General features: G+C 37.8%; 1 protein-coding gene across 1 annotated transcript in view; it reads left to right on the top strand.

Annotated features, from left to right (window-relative positions):
- RPGRIP1L (RPGRIP1 like) overlaps positions 1 to 3,815 on the top strand; it is a 99,251-nt gene extending 95,436 nt beyond the window's left edge. The window contains exon 26 of the mRNA XM_005608265.4: positions 2,358 to 3,815. Within this exon, the coding sequence (XP_005608322.2) occupies positions 2,358 to 2,470 (113 nt within the window). The 3' untranslated portion in view covers positions 2,471 to 3,815. The remainder of the gene's footprint in view (positions 1 to 2,357) is intronic.
- The last annotated feature ends 12,837 nt before the right edge of the window (positions 3,816 to 16,652 follow it).

The raw sequence follows: 16,652 nt of genomic DNA, 5'->3' as shown, positions 1-16,652 counted from the left end.
TTAACTACATTTCAGAAGGAATTACGCGTTTTGTTAGTAGTGGGTGTGTATGTGACAAAAATTCAGCCCTTGGATTTTTTAATGTTGTTTATGGAAACCTCATGCTCACAGCCTTCTTCCAGCTAAGGCGTCTTGTTCTGAGTGATCGTTGTAGTGTCTTGGGCAAGGCTTCAGTGTCATTCAGTGTACAAGCCAGTGATATAGTCACTGCAAATAACTCTGAATAATTTTGGTCACTTGTTTCCCACCAGGATTGAGGAAGGAGTAAGGGATTCCTGACAAAATGCTCTCTCCTCGATTTTCACCTCACCAGGTGCAAGTCTCAACAATGCTCAGTCTACCTTCTATTCTTGTGTAACGTGTTCAGAGTGTGCTGAAGGAATTATACTTCATGACTCGCACTTTTAAAATCATAATCGGGGTGGCCTGGGCCGTACAGTCGGCCCTCCGTATCCACGGGTCTCGCATCCTCAGACGGCCAGCTGCAGATTGAAAGGCCTGCGATGGTTGCGTCTGTACTGAAGATGTACAGACTTTTTTTCTTGTCATTATTCCTTAAACAATACAGCGTAACAACTATTGCATAGCATTTACTTTGTGCTAGGTACTGTAAGTAATCTAGAGATGATTTAAAGGAGGACGTGCGTAGGTTATATGCAAGTACTACACCATCTTATATAAGGGACTTGAGCATCGTGGATTTGGGTATCCGTGGGGGTTCCTGAAACCAGTCCGCCACAGCTACCAAGGGTAAACTGTACACAATAAATGAAGAAATGAGGCTAAGTCCTAGTCTCATTTGTTGCATTAGCAGAGCCATCTCTGGGGAAATGTACCTGGTTTATTTACTCATGTATTCATTCATTCTTAACTGAGCACCTCTTAAGTGCAGTCGCTCTGCTTACCCCATAGGGCTTCATGAACCACGTGGTTCATATGTCAGGGCTGCTTGACCTGGATGTGTGTCAAGTGCTCAAAAGTCAGATCAAGCCAAATAATTAACCAAATTAGACCAAATGACCAAATTAGAAACCTGATCTGGGAAATCTTTATAAACTACATCTATCCAACTCCACAACTTTGTTTGGCAAGCACAAAAGAAAAAGATGAGATTAAATATTACCCTAAACTCTATTAAAGATACCCAGAACCGAGAGAATCTGATGCAAATAGCCATAATTACCTATGCTTTATATTCTTAATCTTTTCTCCAGTCAGTTCTGTTTAGCAACCCATCTTGTCACTCTGCAAGACCACTTATGACCATACTGGTCTGACAGAGACAGCTATTGTGGCCTGTGTTTTGGGAAAGAGTCAAAAATTAAACGCTGGTCAGGTCAGGATCTTAATGCTTTGTTCTGTGCCAGACATAGAAGTGAGAAGTCCCAGAGAATAGATGAAAATTCAGGGGAATGAGGTGGAGACCACTTAAGCCCCTGCAACCTCCCTGCCTGCTCTTTTTCTCCACCTGTCTGTGTGTACCAAGTTTTGTTTGAACATTTTCTTAGAGATTATCTTGGAATTAAACTCACACACACACTAAAAGTTCGGGGAAAACCACAAGAAATATAAACAGGAAACTATGTGGACTCCTAAGTGCTGTCAAACTTACAAAGTTCAGGACTCTGGCCTTGAGTCACTAGCAAGCATCATTGTCCACAGAGGGACGGAGTCCCAGGTTCTGAATCAGCATCCTGTCTGGACCCCACCACTGAGCTCAGAGAAGCCCCAAGGCTTCCGCCAGTCTGCTTTGGGTACACCACTGAAAGCTGTGGCCCCCTTCCAAGGAGAGCCCACATACACTCAAAATTCTGTATCTACTTACCTTCAGCCTCAGTTCGTGGACCCTCAGAGTCAATCGACAGAACTTAACATTCCTAAATCTACCGTTTTAACGTTTTCTAAATTCACATATAATCTGTTTTAAATGGAATGCTTCCTTAGAAAGATAAATAACAATCCAAATTACGATCAGGTACCAAATTTGCTAACACTATATATTAGAACAAATTCTTCATTATCGTATCTTGATCTCTTTTAGACTTTTTATTTCTTTCTAGCTTAGAAATTCTGATTCTGCATAGGACTCATTCTCCTGTAGCCTTTCTAGTAGATAAACTTCAGTATTAGATCATTCATTTTAGGTCTGTAAGCAATATGTATACATACATGCAGTACATCTGAAACAAGTATCTTCATACACACGCCACAAGCTTGAATTTCTGGATTTCTGAGATGCCACTGAACCTTGAACTTTGATAGAGCTGTTTTCCTCTTCTCAACTACTGTTTCAGCTAACCTATCTGAAGAAGACTCTGTTGAATGCTATTAACGCTTTTCTGTTATTTTCTCCCTAGTTTTTGATGCACGAGCAGATGGTGGAGGTATTGGCAAGCTGAAGGTAACGGTCGAAGCGCTCCGTGCTCTGCGGTCTGTCTACGAGCAATACAGAGATGACTTGGAGGCTTGAAGGAAACTGCTCCAGAGGCATCTCCTACTCCTGAGTAAATGCGCACATGAAAGCTCTTAGACGAGGTTTTTGTAATTACTCTGTTGTATATAATCTATAATTCATGGGAAGTTGGGAGGGGGGAGGCCTGGGAGTGAAGTGTTCAAGTTTTGTATACTTTTTCATTTGTTTATTTTCCTATTCCCTCCTTCCCTTGACTGCCACCCTCAGGACTTAAGTTCTCCACAATGGGCAACACCCTCTCAATAATTTATGCCTACATGATAGCAGGAGAAAGTCGATTTGCATTTTCAACACTTCCTTATGAAGAACTGAAATGCAATTCCCATTTTTATTTTTTAATAAGCAAAAAGCATAAATTTGAGAAAACCTATGAAAAAGAAATACTTTTATGTTATCCCTAATCGTCCCACTAAATGGAATGCCTATGATTAGCCTCATTAAGAGTTTTATACTGTGAAGATTTTATTAGAAGCAATATATGAAAATTACTTGGATTAATGTGTTAATCTTCCTCTTTAAAATGCTAATATCCATTTTATGCACATTAAAGCTCAGTATGCATTCCTTTGATGCATGCAGTTTCTATCAATTAAATATAAAGAATAAGACTTGGTACCAACTTATTAAATTACTGCAAGTTTTTTGGGTGTTTTCCTTAAAAATTAACAGTTCTTAGGTTTTTTCCCTTAAAAATTACACTTCTTCCTACTTGTATTATTTTCATGTATTTGTAATGGTGATATGGGATCCAGGGATGTGTGTATATAAAGAGGAGGTAGATACATATATATGCATGAAATTTACACTTTGAAAACTTAGCTTATGACATAGAAAGGAATTATTCAAAGTATGGCTCAAATTCTGATATGCTTAGTTAGATCTGAAAGGAGTATCTTTTTATCATTTTTTAAATTTACATCAAGCTTGTACAATGCTGGGGTGTATCTGGATAACCAGATCCTCAAAAAGAGCTCAGAAAGTTAATTTTCTGGCTTTTACTCAGTCTCACTGAAGGATTTAATTGATATTTTTAATGGAGCTGTGAGTCAGTGCTGCAAAGGAATTGTCTCTAGAGGCCTAGGATATAATGCATTTCCTTTTTTAATTTACTTTTTTATTTGTCATTTTCTTCAAAGGATTTTTATAGGCTGTGGATTTTCACTGTTTGCAAACAGGCTATGTTCCTTCTTAAGCATATGTAAAGTATTCAGGGAGATAAGTAATTTATTAAAATCTACCTAATTTGCCGTGATATATTAAATCTCTGCTTCAGTGATCACAGACCATTTCATTTAGAGAATTAGGCATTCCCTCTTTGTGTGATTAAAGCTCTGGAAAATGAGTTCTTTGCTCCTATTTGTGAACATTCAAAGCCTGCTAATGGCAAGAAGATGGAATAGATTATGAGACAATTCATTACAGTTCAACAGAAAAAAAAAAAGCTATAATGCAAAAATGCAAGTATGAATATCTGCATATAGTTTGAACCATCTGTGCTCTAATGGCTTCAATAATGACTCTCATCTTTAGGGGGCTTTGAAATGACGTCCGTACAATATTAATTTGTTGATGTACATTGTGGGACCACTAGAGTATGATCTGACCAGAGAAATCTATAAATTCTGTCTCTACCATTGGGCCTCCCTGTCTGGGGCCTGCCATCTCCAAGAAGGATCTTGCTCTCATCAAACTCTGCAAATCTTCCTAACAACTCATTCCTCTGGAACCTTCTAGAGACCACAAACATCTGCAGACTAAACCTCTCCAAACCTAGTAAACAGCCACATGTTTGTTGTCACTTCAGCTGGCTCTGCGCTCGTCTCTTTGGCCTCTCTTTCTAGCTGTCTTTGGCTTCGTGCAGTTACAGTGTCATTAAGGCCATAACATTCCCTGCAGTCATTTAAAGCCGCCGGTTCTGCCCTGGGCCGGACTGAGTGGTTTTGAGACATTTATTGTGGTATTCTCCCAGGAGGCTTGTGTTATTGTTTTATAATGTTACATCCCAAACTAAATGCTCTTTCTGCAGGGAGAAAAGCCGGATTGTGCTGACTTCTTATGATCTCTAAGTGGAAAGGGGAAGTTTTTATTAGAAAACTCCTGAGATCCAGTCAGCTGTGTGGAGTGTATATCTCAGATAAATTAGAGAATTAGCCATGTTCCTGTCACATTCATGTTTAACAGAATAGATTATTAAAGATTCCTTTTCTAGTTTTAAAATACTTGCAAACTACGTAAACTTTCACAAAACTCATTTTGTAAGTAATTGAATAGCTGCTGACACATTTTGAAGTGGATAATTGGTATTGAATGCTATCATGTGGAAGCTTCACTTGGGTTTCAGAATCTGTCCAGGAATAGTTTTTGTTTTGTCTTGTGTTGACCAGAGTTCAGTGAAAAGTTCATCCCCTTTTGGATTACAGAGCAGTGGTTCTCTCTTGGTGAGCTGAGTCTGGGCCGTTAAATGTGGCCTGGGGGCAGGGGGTGCCAACAGTGGCCTTGCTGCACAAGTACGCCAACTTAAGGTATGCTTGTGTGAACTGACAGCTCCTGGTTAAACCTACACAGTGCTCTCAGCACTTTTTTGAACTGTAATGCTTTTAGTTTGGGAATATAAATAGAGACGTGATGCGGTATGTGGGAGAGTGTATTTTACATGTTTTTTTGCCTACTGTAGTAGAAATGTTCGCTTCCCAGCCACTGTCATGAGAGGCAGTTGACAAAAATAAGTTTCATGGTTTACAGTGTGGTTTACATACAGAACATTTCTCTTCACTCTCAGTTTCAACATATTTTCTAAATTATGGTTTATTACCGTTTAACTTAAATTAGTTTTTTTAAGAATAAATAGAGAATATATTTAATCAAATAAAGAACAGCCACGTTGAAATTCTGCTGTTCCTGCCAGTCATTTGGTACCACAAAACACAAACAATTTCTGCGTGTTGTGAAGAAGCGCAGGCTGAGGAGGGGCCTGTGACTGGGGAGGCTCTGCGTGCACCCATGTTCCCGCAACAAAACATAAATTATTGTAGTAATCTGACATCAAGAGCTGTGACAGTGAAAACCACTTCTTACACATGTTCTAACAAGAATCTGATTAACATTTTTGTGGATGTGGAAAATAGCTTTTTTTAGTCAAACTGGCACTATTGCTGAATTTAGAATGATTTCCTTATGCACTAGATAGCAAAATGTGAATCATGTCTGTGAAAACACATGAGAATAAAATGACATCTTTGTGTAGCAGAAAACAACCAGGAGAGAGCTTTTGGGACATAAAATTATCAAGTGATTGACAATATCAAGATGATAATTCACCCCAGCTACAAGAGCACATTTCGGTAAGTCACCCGTGCCTGCGGGCCTCTGACTACCTTAACAAAGAAAGACTAAACCCGTGATTTATTATAGACTGGGCAACATGCCGAATTAGATCCTTGAATGGGAGCAAACACAGCTTTACATCCTTTTGTTCAGAGCAAAAACAACCTCCAGGTCAACCAGAAAGCTAAAAAATATCAAAGCTGTAGAAACAACTGTTTTAAAACTGAAAATAAAGAATTAGAAAACATCTCCTCATCCCTAATCGCTTTTATCCAGCAAGATAGAATTTTCCCTTCCATTTCAAGGCGCCGCCAGCGGACTGCGCCTTACACTCTAACCTCCTGGGAAAGTGGGCCCACCTTCCTGGTATTGTTACGCCTTTTCTGCTTGCCCTTTCGTTTTCCATATAGCATTGCCTAACATATTAAACCATGTTTTTCAGAAGAAAAATCCAGTTCTCTCAGAACGTGGCCTCTTTCCTGAGGTGGACACCTTTGGGCCTTTCTCCTGCCTTTGTCGCTTCTCACTCTTTATTGAGAGTCGCCGTTCTCATCTCTGTAACAGCACCGCCTCTCTCTTCACTGAACGCCAGTAGTTTCCAAATTTGTCATCTTGACATTTCTGTCATCTGTTCTCTTCACAGCTATTTTCAATGGACCATCCCCTCCTGCCGGTCTGTCCCCCTACTCAATTTTAATGAAAGCACATTTTTTTCCTTCCTCTTTTCTTGGTGCTACAGCCACTTCTTTAGATGCCAGCATCTGTGAGAGCTCCAAAGCTTTCCCAAAATGTTCTTTTGCGTTAACACTCTTCTTCATTTGACATGACAGGGGCACTCTTGGCCATTATGAAATTAAGGGGAAACAGCAAGCTAATTTTTGTATCTCTGCTTCTTGTACCTTTTTACAGTGAAGTAACAGAGGCTATAATTCAGAAAGCTCTCAGGAATCACTGGTAAGGAGCTGAAGCATAAGAATTTTTTTTAAACTTTAAGGAAATGTGTCATTAAAGTCAAGCTTTATTTGGTGTAAATATGTTTTTTTTGTAGCTACATGTCATCATTAACAATAGGGAAAATAAAGGAAATTTTAGAAGAAAAATTGAGACTACATAAAACCTAGAGGTTGGAATATTTTTCTAATCAAGGGACGAAAGACAAACTATAAAACAAGAGATAGATGTATTGAGTATGTAAACATTAAGGCAGGGTAACAGTTTTAATATCAGACAAAGTAGAATTCAAAATGGAAAACAAGGGACAAAGAAGGACATTTTATACAGGTAAAGGACATTTTACACAGGTCAGAGATACAATGACCTTGAACACATATATATATACCTAACAGGATAGCCTCAAAATACATGAAACAACAACTGACTGACAGAACTATGGGCAAAATACTGTGGGTACATCGATTTATGGTAGATTTTAACTCTCAGAGAGTGACAGATCAAAAAATTAAAAGTCTAGAAGATTTGGTTAATATGATCACTAAACTCAAATGAGTATAGCATGCACATGGAACATTCAAAGAAAAATCTACCATGTACTCAGTCACAAGGGAACTCTCAATTTCCAAAGACTCGAAATCTTAAAGACTGTTTCCCTAAGCAAAATGCAGTGAAATTAGAAATCAGTAGTAAAAGAATAGCTAAAAAATAATCTTCTCTAAAAGTTCAAAATATGTATTATTTTTCTGGATTCCAATAGGACAAGAAATAACCCACTCCTGCAACATAACTAGGAGACAAAATTCTACACACTTCACTTTATGTGTCAGTAGGAGAAATAAACATCAGCTCAAATGCCTGCACCAGAGGGAGAGCAAGGCGAGGGTTAAACATAAGAGAAGAGCATGTGACAGGGTTCTGGTGGTGGTAGAACACAGAAAATGTCAACTAAGGTTCCCCCAAAGAAGATGTCCACTCTGCGTGGGGAATACTGAAAACAAGTCTGAGGCCTGGTGGATGAGAGTACTGGCTACCGGGAGGTGAAAGGATGGGCTTGGAAAGGGCCTAGGACCAGAGGTAGCAGCCTTGGAAAGACAGCTCTTCTGAAAGAGAAGGGGGCATTTTGGAAGGGGAGGTTTCCCTGGGAGACGTGGTAGTGAAATCAAAGAAGGAACCAGCTGAAACTGTGCGCCCCAGAGAAACAAGACAGTAGCGTTAAATGGTATCAATATCAATAAAAAGAGCTCATTTATTAAGAAACCTTGTAAGCTACCCAAACCCCTCCTCCACCCATATGATTATCTGCCCCGGCTGGTCCAGGAAAATCCAATACAGATAAGTTCTAATTTTAAAAAAAAATCCCAGGACCCGTTCTGTGGCATCATGGTTAAGTTCGCGCACTCCTCTTTGGTGGCCCAGGGTTTGCCAGTTCGGATCCTGGGCCTAGCACCACTCCTCAAGCCATCCTGAGGTGGCATACCACATAGAATAACTAGAAGGACCTCCAACTAGGATATACAACTAAGTACTGGGGATTTGGAGAGGAAAAAGAAGAATCCTGCATCCGTATTCCATAAGAAAACAAAATGAGAATCAAAACTTTTCAGCACGACGGAATTCTACCTTAGTAATGGTGAATTTGGTGGTTTGGACCACCCTTTCTGTTAAGAACAACTAGAAAAGCTGACACACACACCCAAATTTTATATATATCTCTCTCAAGTGTTTGAAAACATCTAAGTATCACCAGCTACTTAGGCTGTAAGAAATGACAGGAACAAGTTCTGGGAACAGAGGAAAGCTCAGAGGATGAGCCAGGCATGAGGCTGATTTTCTCCTGGAGGCATCTGCCCATCGGAAAGCTTGGGTAAGAGGGTCAGAAGCTAAACAGAGCTTTCAACGGACTCAGGACTTTGAAGAACAAAAATTGTAATGTAGGGTCCACCAAAGACTAGGAGTCCCAGCAAATCCCCCAGGCTCAAATTATTCTGCCCTCAAATTATTCCTACATTTTTTATGTACAGTGTTTGGTACACATATAAAATTAACTGGGCACATAAGGAGACGGAGACCATGTGACTGAAGACTAAGACAACAGACAAGTGAACTACCCATAAGTCGTTCAGATAATGGAGTCGCCATCTGTGAACTTCAAGCAAACAATGTTTAATACGTTCATAGAGTTAAAAGACAATCTTGAGAAATTTGACATAGAATTGGACATTGTTAAAAAAAGAACCAAGTGGAAATTTTATAAATGAAAATTACAGTAGTTGAAATTAAGAATTTACTAGATAGATCTAACAGCAAATCAGACAATTGAAGAGAGACTTAGTAAACTGTAAAAAAAAAAAACGAGAAAATATCCATTCTGATGCATGGAAAGAAAAATGGAAAATACTAAAAAAGGGAAGGGGATAGTTAAAAGACAGGGGATTATGTGGAAAGTTATACACATAACTGAAGTCCCAAGAGAGGTAAAGAAGAAGTAGAATCAATATTCCAAGGATAATGCCCAAGAACTTTCCAGAATACACATCAGGCACAGATAGAAGAATGACTTCATCCTGTTTGCCCAAGCAGGGTAAACACAAAGATAATCACTTAAGGCATATCACAGAAAAACTCCTGAAAACCAAAGACAAAGAGAAGACCTTTAAAACAGTCAGAGACAAAAGACAACACTAAGACTGATAGCTGACTTCTTAATGGAAAGAGTGGACGCTGTCAGCAAATAGTATGAAACATTTCTTGGCCCCTGGCTCCTATCCTCCCTCCCCATCTTTTAGTCACAAACGGGGAAGTTAATGCCTCAGGAGAACTCTTGACCAATGAGAGCCAGGAGCCAGTGGATGAACACTCCCCCTGTGATGGACAGTCCTGAGGTGCACAGATCCGGAATTTAAAAATTCAAAATAGAATTTGAAAAACTGGAACTTATAAAATGGGAACTGATATTAGGAAAGAAATTGAAGAAAGAAAAAAATTAACTTTGAAATGACTAAATTGTAAGGTATCTAAGAGAAAATAAATATAACAAAGTAGACTAAGGAAGACAATAGAAATGAACGGAGCCAAGAAAATGAAATTAAAGAAGGAAAAAGAATCAGAAAATGATAGCTATAATAGGCAAAATAAGCATAATTAAGCAATGCTAAAGAGAAAAAGAAAGCAATGAATAAAACTAATATGTAAGACTATAATTCAAGAAAGCTTTCCTGAAATAAGAGAAGACCTGAATACATGTTGAAAAGGCCCACCATGTAGGAAAATTGCTTCAAAATGGTTGACTCTGAAACATAGCCTAATAAAACACAAGACATTAAAGAAAAAAATAGTCCTCTGGTCCCCCAGGCAAAAAGAACAAGTCATTTATAAAGAAAATAAAATCTGATTGCATTAGATTTCCTAAGAGCAACCTATATAGCAAGACAGTAGTGAGATGCTCTTATCAAAATCCCAGACCAAGTGTGAACCAAGGACTTTTTTCACCCAACTCAGCCATCCTTCAAGTATCAAGGCTCTAGAAAAACAATTTTTACTACGGTGAAATTCACCTAACGTAATATTAACTAACTTAAAGGGAACAACTCAGTGGCGGTTAGTACGTTCACAGTGTCGCGAAACTGCCGCCTCTGTCTAGTTCCAAAACACTTCCATCACTCCAAACTAAAACTCGGTACACATTACACATTTATACTCTGTTGCTCCCTCCCTAGCCTCTGACAACCACTAATCTGCTTTCTGTTTCTATGGATTTACCTATTCTAGATACTTCATATAAATGGAATCATACAACATGTGACCTTTTGTGTCTGACTTCTGTCACTTAGCATAGTGTTTTTGAGGTCCATCCACGTTGTAGCATGTTTCAGTATTCCTTTTTATGGCTGAATAGTATTCCATTTTATGAATAACCACAATTTATCCATTCATCCATCAGTGGACATTTGGGTTGTTTCTGCCTTTGGCTCTTGTGAATAGTGCTGCTATGAACGTTGCAGTACAAGGACTAGTTTGAGTTCCTGTTTTCAACTTTCTTGGGTGTGTATCTAGAAATGGAATTGTTAGGTCATGTGACAATTCTGTTTAAATTTTTGAGGAACCGCCAAACTGTTTTTCACACCAGTTGAACCACTTAACACCCCCACTAGCAGTGCACAGGGCCCCACTTGCTCCATGTTCTTCAACACACTATTTCCCTTTTTAAATTTTTAATAGTCATTCTTATGAGTGTGAAATGGGATCTCATTATGGTTTCATTTGTCTTTCCCTAATGACTAATGATGTTAAGCATCTTTCCACGTGCTTGTTTATAGAAAAAATTTTAGACATGCAAGAATTCAGGGAGGGGCCGGCCCTGTGGCAGAGTGGTGAAGTTTGCTCTCTCTGCTTCGGCGGCCCAGGGTTTCGCTGGTTCAGATCCTGGGCGCAGACATGGCGCCGCTCGTCAGGCCACACTGAGGTGGCATCCCACATGCCACAACTAGAAGGACCCACAGCTAAAAAAAATATACAACTATGTACTAGGGGAATTTGGGGAGAAAAAGCAGGAAAAAAAAAAAAAAGATTGTCAATAGTTGTTAGCTCAGGTACCAATCTTAAAAAAAAAGAAAAGAAAAAAAAATTCTGAGCCATATGCTCTATGCCTCTTGGAATGTATGAGGGACAACTGGCTCTCCAAAGTGGTTGTACCAATGTAGGAAAAAAAAAAAGAATTCAGGGAATATTGTTCTAACGAGTCCTTCCTGAGAAATCTACTAGAGGACCACCTTCATCCAACTAAGAGATGGATGAGGAAGTGTTAAAAGGACTGGTGATGAGCACTGACAATGTTTAACTTTAGATCCTAGACCCACCAAAGCTGGGGACAAGATGGAAGAATAGTATGTAGATGTTATGTGCTCTGACAAAGTAGACACAGCGCAAGTTTTTTTAATGAGAGGAATAGGAGAACAAGAAATGGGAAAGTAGAATAAATTCATTGATTTCACGTAGATTAGAGGTGAGAATCAAAGATATCGTTTAAAGCAAACAAATCAGATAGTAGAAACATAAAGAAAACGCACATTATATAAAGATGTTAGTGGAAAGATAATTACTAAAACAACAACACACATCATTCTAATCACCAACATTTTTTTAAACTAAACAGCAAAGAAGGGGCTGGCCCAGGGGCGCAGTGATTATGTTTGCACGTCCCGCTTTGGCAACCTGGGGTTCCCTGGTTCAGATCTCAGGTATGGACATAGCACTGCTTATCAAGCCGTGCTGTGGTCGGCATCCCACATATAAAGTAGAGGAAGATGGGCATGGATGTAAGCTCAGGGCCAGTCTTCCTCAGCGAAAAGAGGAGGATTGGCAGCAGATTTTAGCTCAGGGTCAATCTTCCTCAAAAAAAAAAAATTTTTTTTAAAGCAAAACAGACCAGAGAATGAAAACAACATGGTAAGTATGCACAGTAAATATAACATAAAATAATAGGACAGAGCTAGGACCAAGTATTTAAGTTGTAACAATAAATGTAAATTTTCTTAACTAACTTGTGAAAAAAGGATTTTTCAGATTCTCTTACAAGGCAAAATTCAACTCTGTACTGTGAGAGACACTCCTAAAACAAAGTGCAATAAAAGTAAGAGGATGGGCAAAATGATACCAGGCAAATGCACATAAAGAAATCAAGGATTGTGAACTCCCTGACAAGATGAAATTTGTGGGGGAAGAGCACTGAATGAGACAAAAGACACTTTATTATACTAAAGGCCGTAATTCACAGTGAAGATATAAAAGCTATTAATAACTGCATCAAATAACACTTCAGCAGCCTTCAGGAGCTAAGAAGAGAAACCCATGGAAGTACGTTAATTAGAAGAGAGTATAAGATCCACTCTCAGTTCAAGACAGGGCAAATGGGCAAAAAAAAGAATACAGAAAACCTAAACAACATAATCCCAAGGTAGCTTTTATGAATACATATGGAACTTTTCACACTTTATCAAAGAATATTTCTTCTTTTCAAATACATGTGGGACATTCATGAAAACTGACAATATGTGAGGTCACCAAGAAAACTTCAGTAAGTTCTTTTAAGTAAAAATAATGCAAACCAACAACATTCTCTTATTGCAATGCAATAAGACTAAAAATAAAATCAAAAGGCATGAGGTCTTTTCCATTTGGAAATTTAAAAATTATTAAACAATTCTTTAGTGAAAGCAGAAAGATAAATTGAAATTGTGTAATTTATTTTAAAAATAATGATTATGAAAACACTATATAACAATATTTGAGATACAACTAAAGCAGAGGTTACAAGGCATAGATTGAATATTTATAAGAATGAAAATGAAAGTAACAATAAATGAATTAAATATCTAAAAACTTAGAAAAGGAACAAAGAGTAAATGTAGTGAAAGTAGAGAGAAAGCAATAATAAAGATAAAATTAGAAATGATTGAGTTCGAAAACAAATAGTAGAACTAATAAATAAAAAGATATTTCTTGGGGGGCTGGACCTGTGGCCTAGTGGTTAAGTTCAGTGCTCTCCACTTCAGCAGCCTGAGTTCAGTTCCCAGGCACAGACCTACACCACTCGTCTGTCAGTGGCCATGCCGTGGTGGCAGCTCACATATAAAATAGAATAAGATTGGCTAATCTTCCTCAAGCAAAAATAAAAAGAGGAGGATTGGCAACAGAGATCAGCTCAGGGCTAATCTTCCTCAGCCAAAAATATATATATATATATTTCTTGGAAAAAATCAACAAAATAGATCTAATCACTATAAAAGAGAAAAAGCACAAGTACAAATTAAAACACAACAATTGGAGATTAACTATTGAATCAGAGGCTATTCTAAAATATGAATCTTAATTGAACAATTCTATGCAAATACACTTGAAAACCTAGATGAAATAAATAATTTTCTAGAAAATACATCTTAGCAAAATTGACCCTAGTAGAGATAGAAAGTTTAAAAGATCAATTTCCATAGAAGAAATACAGCTATTAAATAGTTAATCCCAAAAAAGCAGTAAGCCCAGAAGGTTTTATAGGGGAATTTTAATAGGCCATCAAAGACTAGATGATTTTAATGCTATTAGAACCGTTCCAGAGATAGAAAAAGAAGGAAAAATTCCATGATCTTTTAAAGAAGTGAATATATCATTGATTTGCAAACCAAATAAACACAGCACACACATACACAAAAGAAAACTATAGACTAATCTCACTTATGAATATTGAAGCAAAAATCCTAAGTAAAATATTAGCAAATAGAATTGAACACCACATTCAAATATAATGCATCATGATCCAGAGGTGTTATTCCAGGAAGGGGCAACGTGTCGCTGAATGTCTAGAAAGAGACCCAAACACATACAAGAAGTTGGCACAGGAAAGTGACGTATCGAGTTAGTGGAGAGAAGGAGACTACTCAGTAAGGTGGAGAAACACTCAAAAGGCTTGTGAAAAGTGAACTGCGTCACTACGTATACTTTAAAACAAAATAAATTCTATAAATGTTACAGGTAAAAAATGAAACCATAAATGCATTGGAAGTAAACAAATAATTATTTTTACAATTCCAAGTGGGGACGGCCTCTATAAGTATGACACAAAATTTGGAAGACCTGAAAGAAAATAGTAATAAATTTGACTACAAAAAAATAAAATTTTCTTCATGGCAAAAAAAAAAAAAAGCCATAAGATCAAAAAGGGAATGAAAAACTTGGAAAAATATTTGCCAAAAATGGGACAAACAGCTAATTTTTTGATTAAATACAGAGCTCCTAAAGAAGACAACAATAAGAAAAAGAACACCACCCACAGAAAAATGGGTAAAGGATATGAACACTTTACAGAAAAGAAAATTTAGCTAACTTAATGAAGTGAATATAACATTAAATTGTTGAATCTGATATTGATATTAAATGAAGAAAAGATGCTTAGCATGTTCATAATAATGAAAATGCAAATTAAAACCACAATGAGATATAATTTTCCAACTACCAGATTGACGCGATCAGAAATTCGTAATAGACGGGTGAGCAGGGCTGTGGGAAACAGGCACACTCACACACTGCTGGTGGAGGGCGATTGCCCACAAATGCTGTGGAGACCATTTGGCAATTTATACCAAAATGACAAGTACACATCTTTTAGTCTAACAATTCCACCTCTAAGAATTTATCCCAAAGATGTATTTGTAAATGTAAGAAATGACGGATGGACAAAAGTTACTTATTTCAGCATTCTCTAAAAAAGCAAAAATTGGAAACACCTTCAGTATCCAGTAGGGAGCTCGTCAGTCGTGACATTGAGTACCATGCCACCATTTAAAAGAGGGAGTCAACCTTAGTTGTGCTCATATGGAATAATCTCCAAGACATATTTTAGTCTCTTTTTTGGCTTAAAACAACAGAAATGTCTTCTCTCAGTTCTGGCGGCTGGAAGCCTGAAACCAAGGTCACAGTCCTCCTGAGGGTTCTGCGGGCGGATCTGCTCCATGCCTGTCTCCCTGGCTTCTGGGGGTTGCTGGTAACGCCTTGGCATTCCTTGGCTCGTCGACCCATCACTCTGAGCTGCCTCTTATCTTCATGAGGCGTTCTCCTCTCTGTGTCTGCGTCTCTAAGATACATTTTTAAGTGAAAAAAGTAAGGTAAAGAGTAGTGTGTGGGTTATGCAATAAATTATGTAAAAACACGTGTGTGCGTGTGTGCATGTGTGTTTGAATATAAATAAAATATCTTTGGAAGTATACCTGAGAAGTTGGTAAGTGGTAGCTTCTGGGAAAGGGAATTGGGTATCGAGGGGAAGACGTAGAAGAAAAACTTACTTTTTACTGTGTTTCCATTTGAACACTTTTGACAGCTGCGTTGAGACACATTTCATATACCGTAAAATTCATCCATTTAAAGTGTACAGTTCAGTGATTTTTAATATATTCACAGAGTTCTGCAACCTGCACCAAAATCAAGTTTTAGAACATTTTCAACACTTCAAAAAGAAAACACACACACATAGTAGTCGCTCTCCCAGCTTCCCCAGCCCTGCCCCAGGTAACGCTAATCTGCTTTCTGTTTCTATGGATTTGCGTATTCTCTACATTTTATATTAATGGGATCATAGAATATGTGATTTTGTGACTTGCTTCTTTCACTCAGCATAATATTTTCAAGTTTCATCCACATTGTAGCATGCATCAGTATTTCTTTTTTATTGCTGAATGATATTCTGTTGTATGACTATACCACATTTTGTTTATCCATTCATCAGTTGATAGACTTTTAGGTTTTTTTTCCACTTTGGAGCTATTTTGAATAATGCTGCTATGAACATTTGTGTACAAGTTTTTGTGTGGGTGTATGTTTTCATTACTCTTGGGTACACATCCAGGCGTGGAATTTCTAGGTTATATGGTAACTCTATGTTTTAACTTTTTGAGGAACTGTCAGACAGTTTTCCAGAATGGCTGCACCACTTTCCATTTACGCATTTTGAATTTTGGACCATGTGCTAGTATTACCTATTCAAAACTATTAATGAAATACTTTTTAATAATAAATTAGAGCTATACCCACTGACTTGGAGAGATTTCCATTATGTATTATGAAGGATCTTAAGCAAGAAACCATAAAGTAAGAGAAATATATATATGATTATACTTTTATAAATTGAAAACCAAAATATTTGTGTGTGCATGCATATGCAACTTGTATCAGTGATAAATGCTTTTTGATGACAATAAACCAGATTAATGGTGATTTAAACAAATAAGGGTTTATTTTTCTTCCATGATTGGTAGTCTGAATGTAGACGGTTTCTAGCGTTGGTTCCGCAGCTCAGTACAGCCCTGAAAGCCCCAGATCCTTTCTGTATTTCTACTCCACCATCTTTAATGCGTTG

The sequence above is a fragment of the Equus caballus genome, chromosome 3, assembly GCF_041296265.1.
Source record: "Equus caballus isolate H_3958 breed thoroughbred chromosome 3, TB-T2T, whole genome shotgun sequence".
NCBI classification, from domain to species: domain Eukaryota; kingdom Metazoa; phylum Chordata; class Mammalia; order Perissodactyla; family Equidae; genus Equus; species Equus caballus.
Note: the sequence above shows the minus strand (reverse complement) of the source record. Positions and strands in the feature narration are given on the sequence as shown.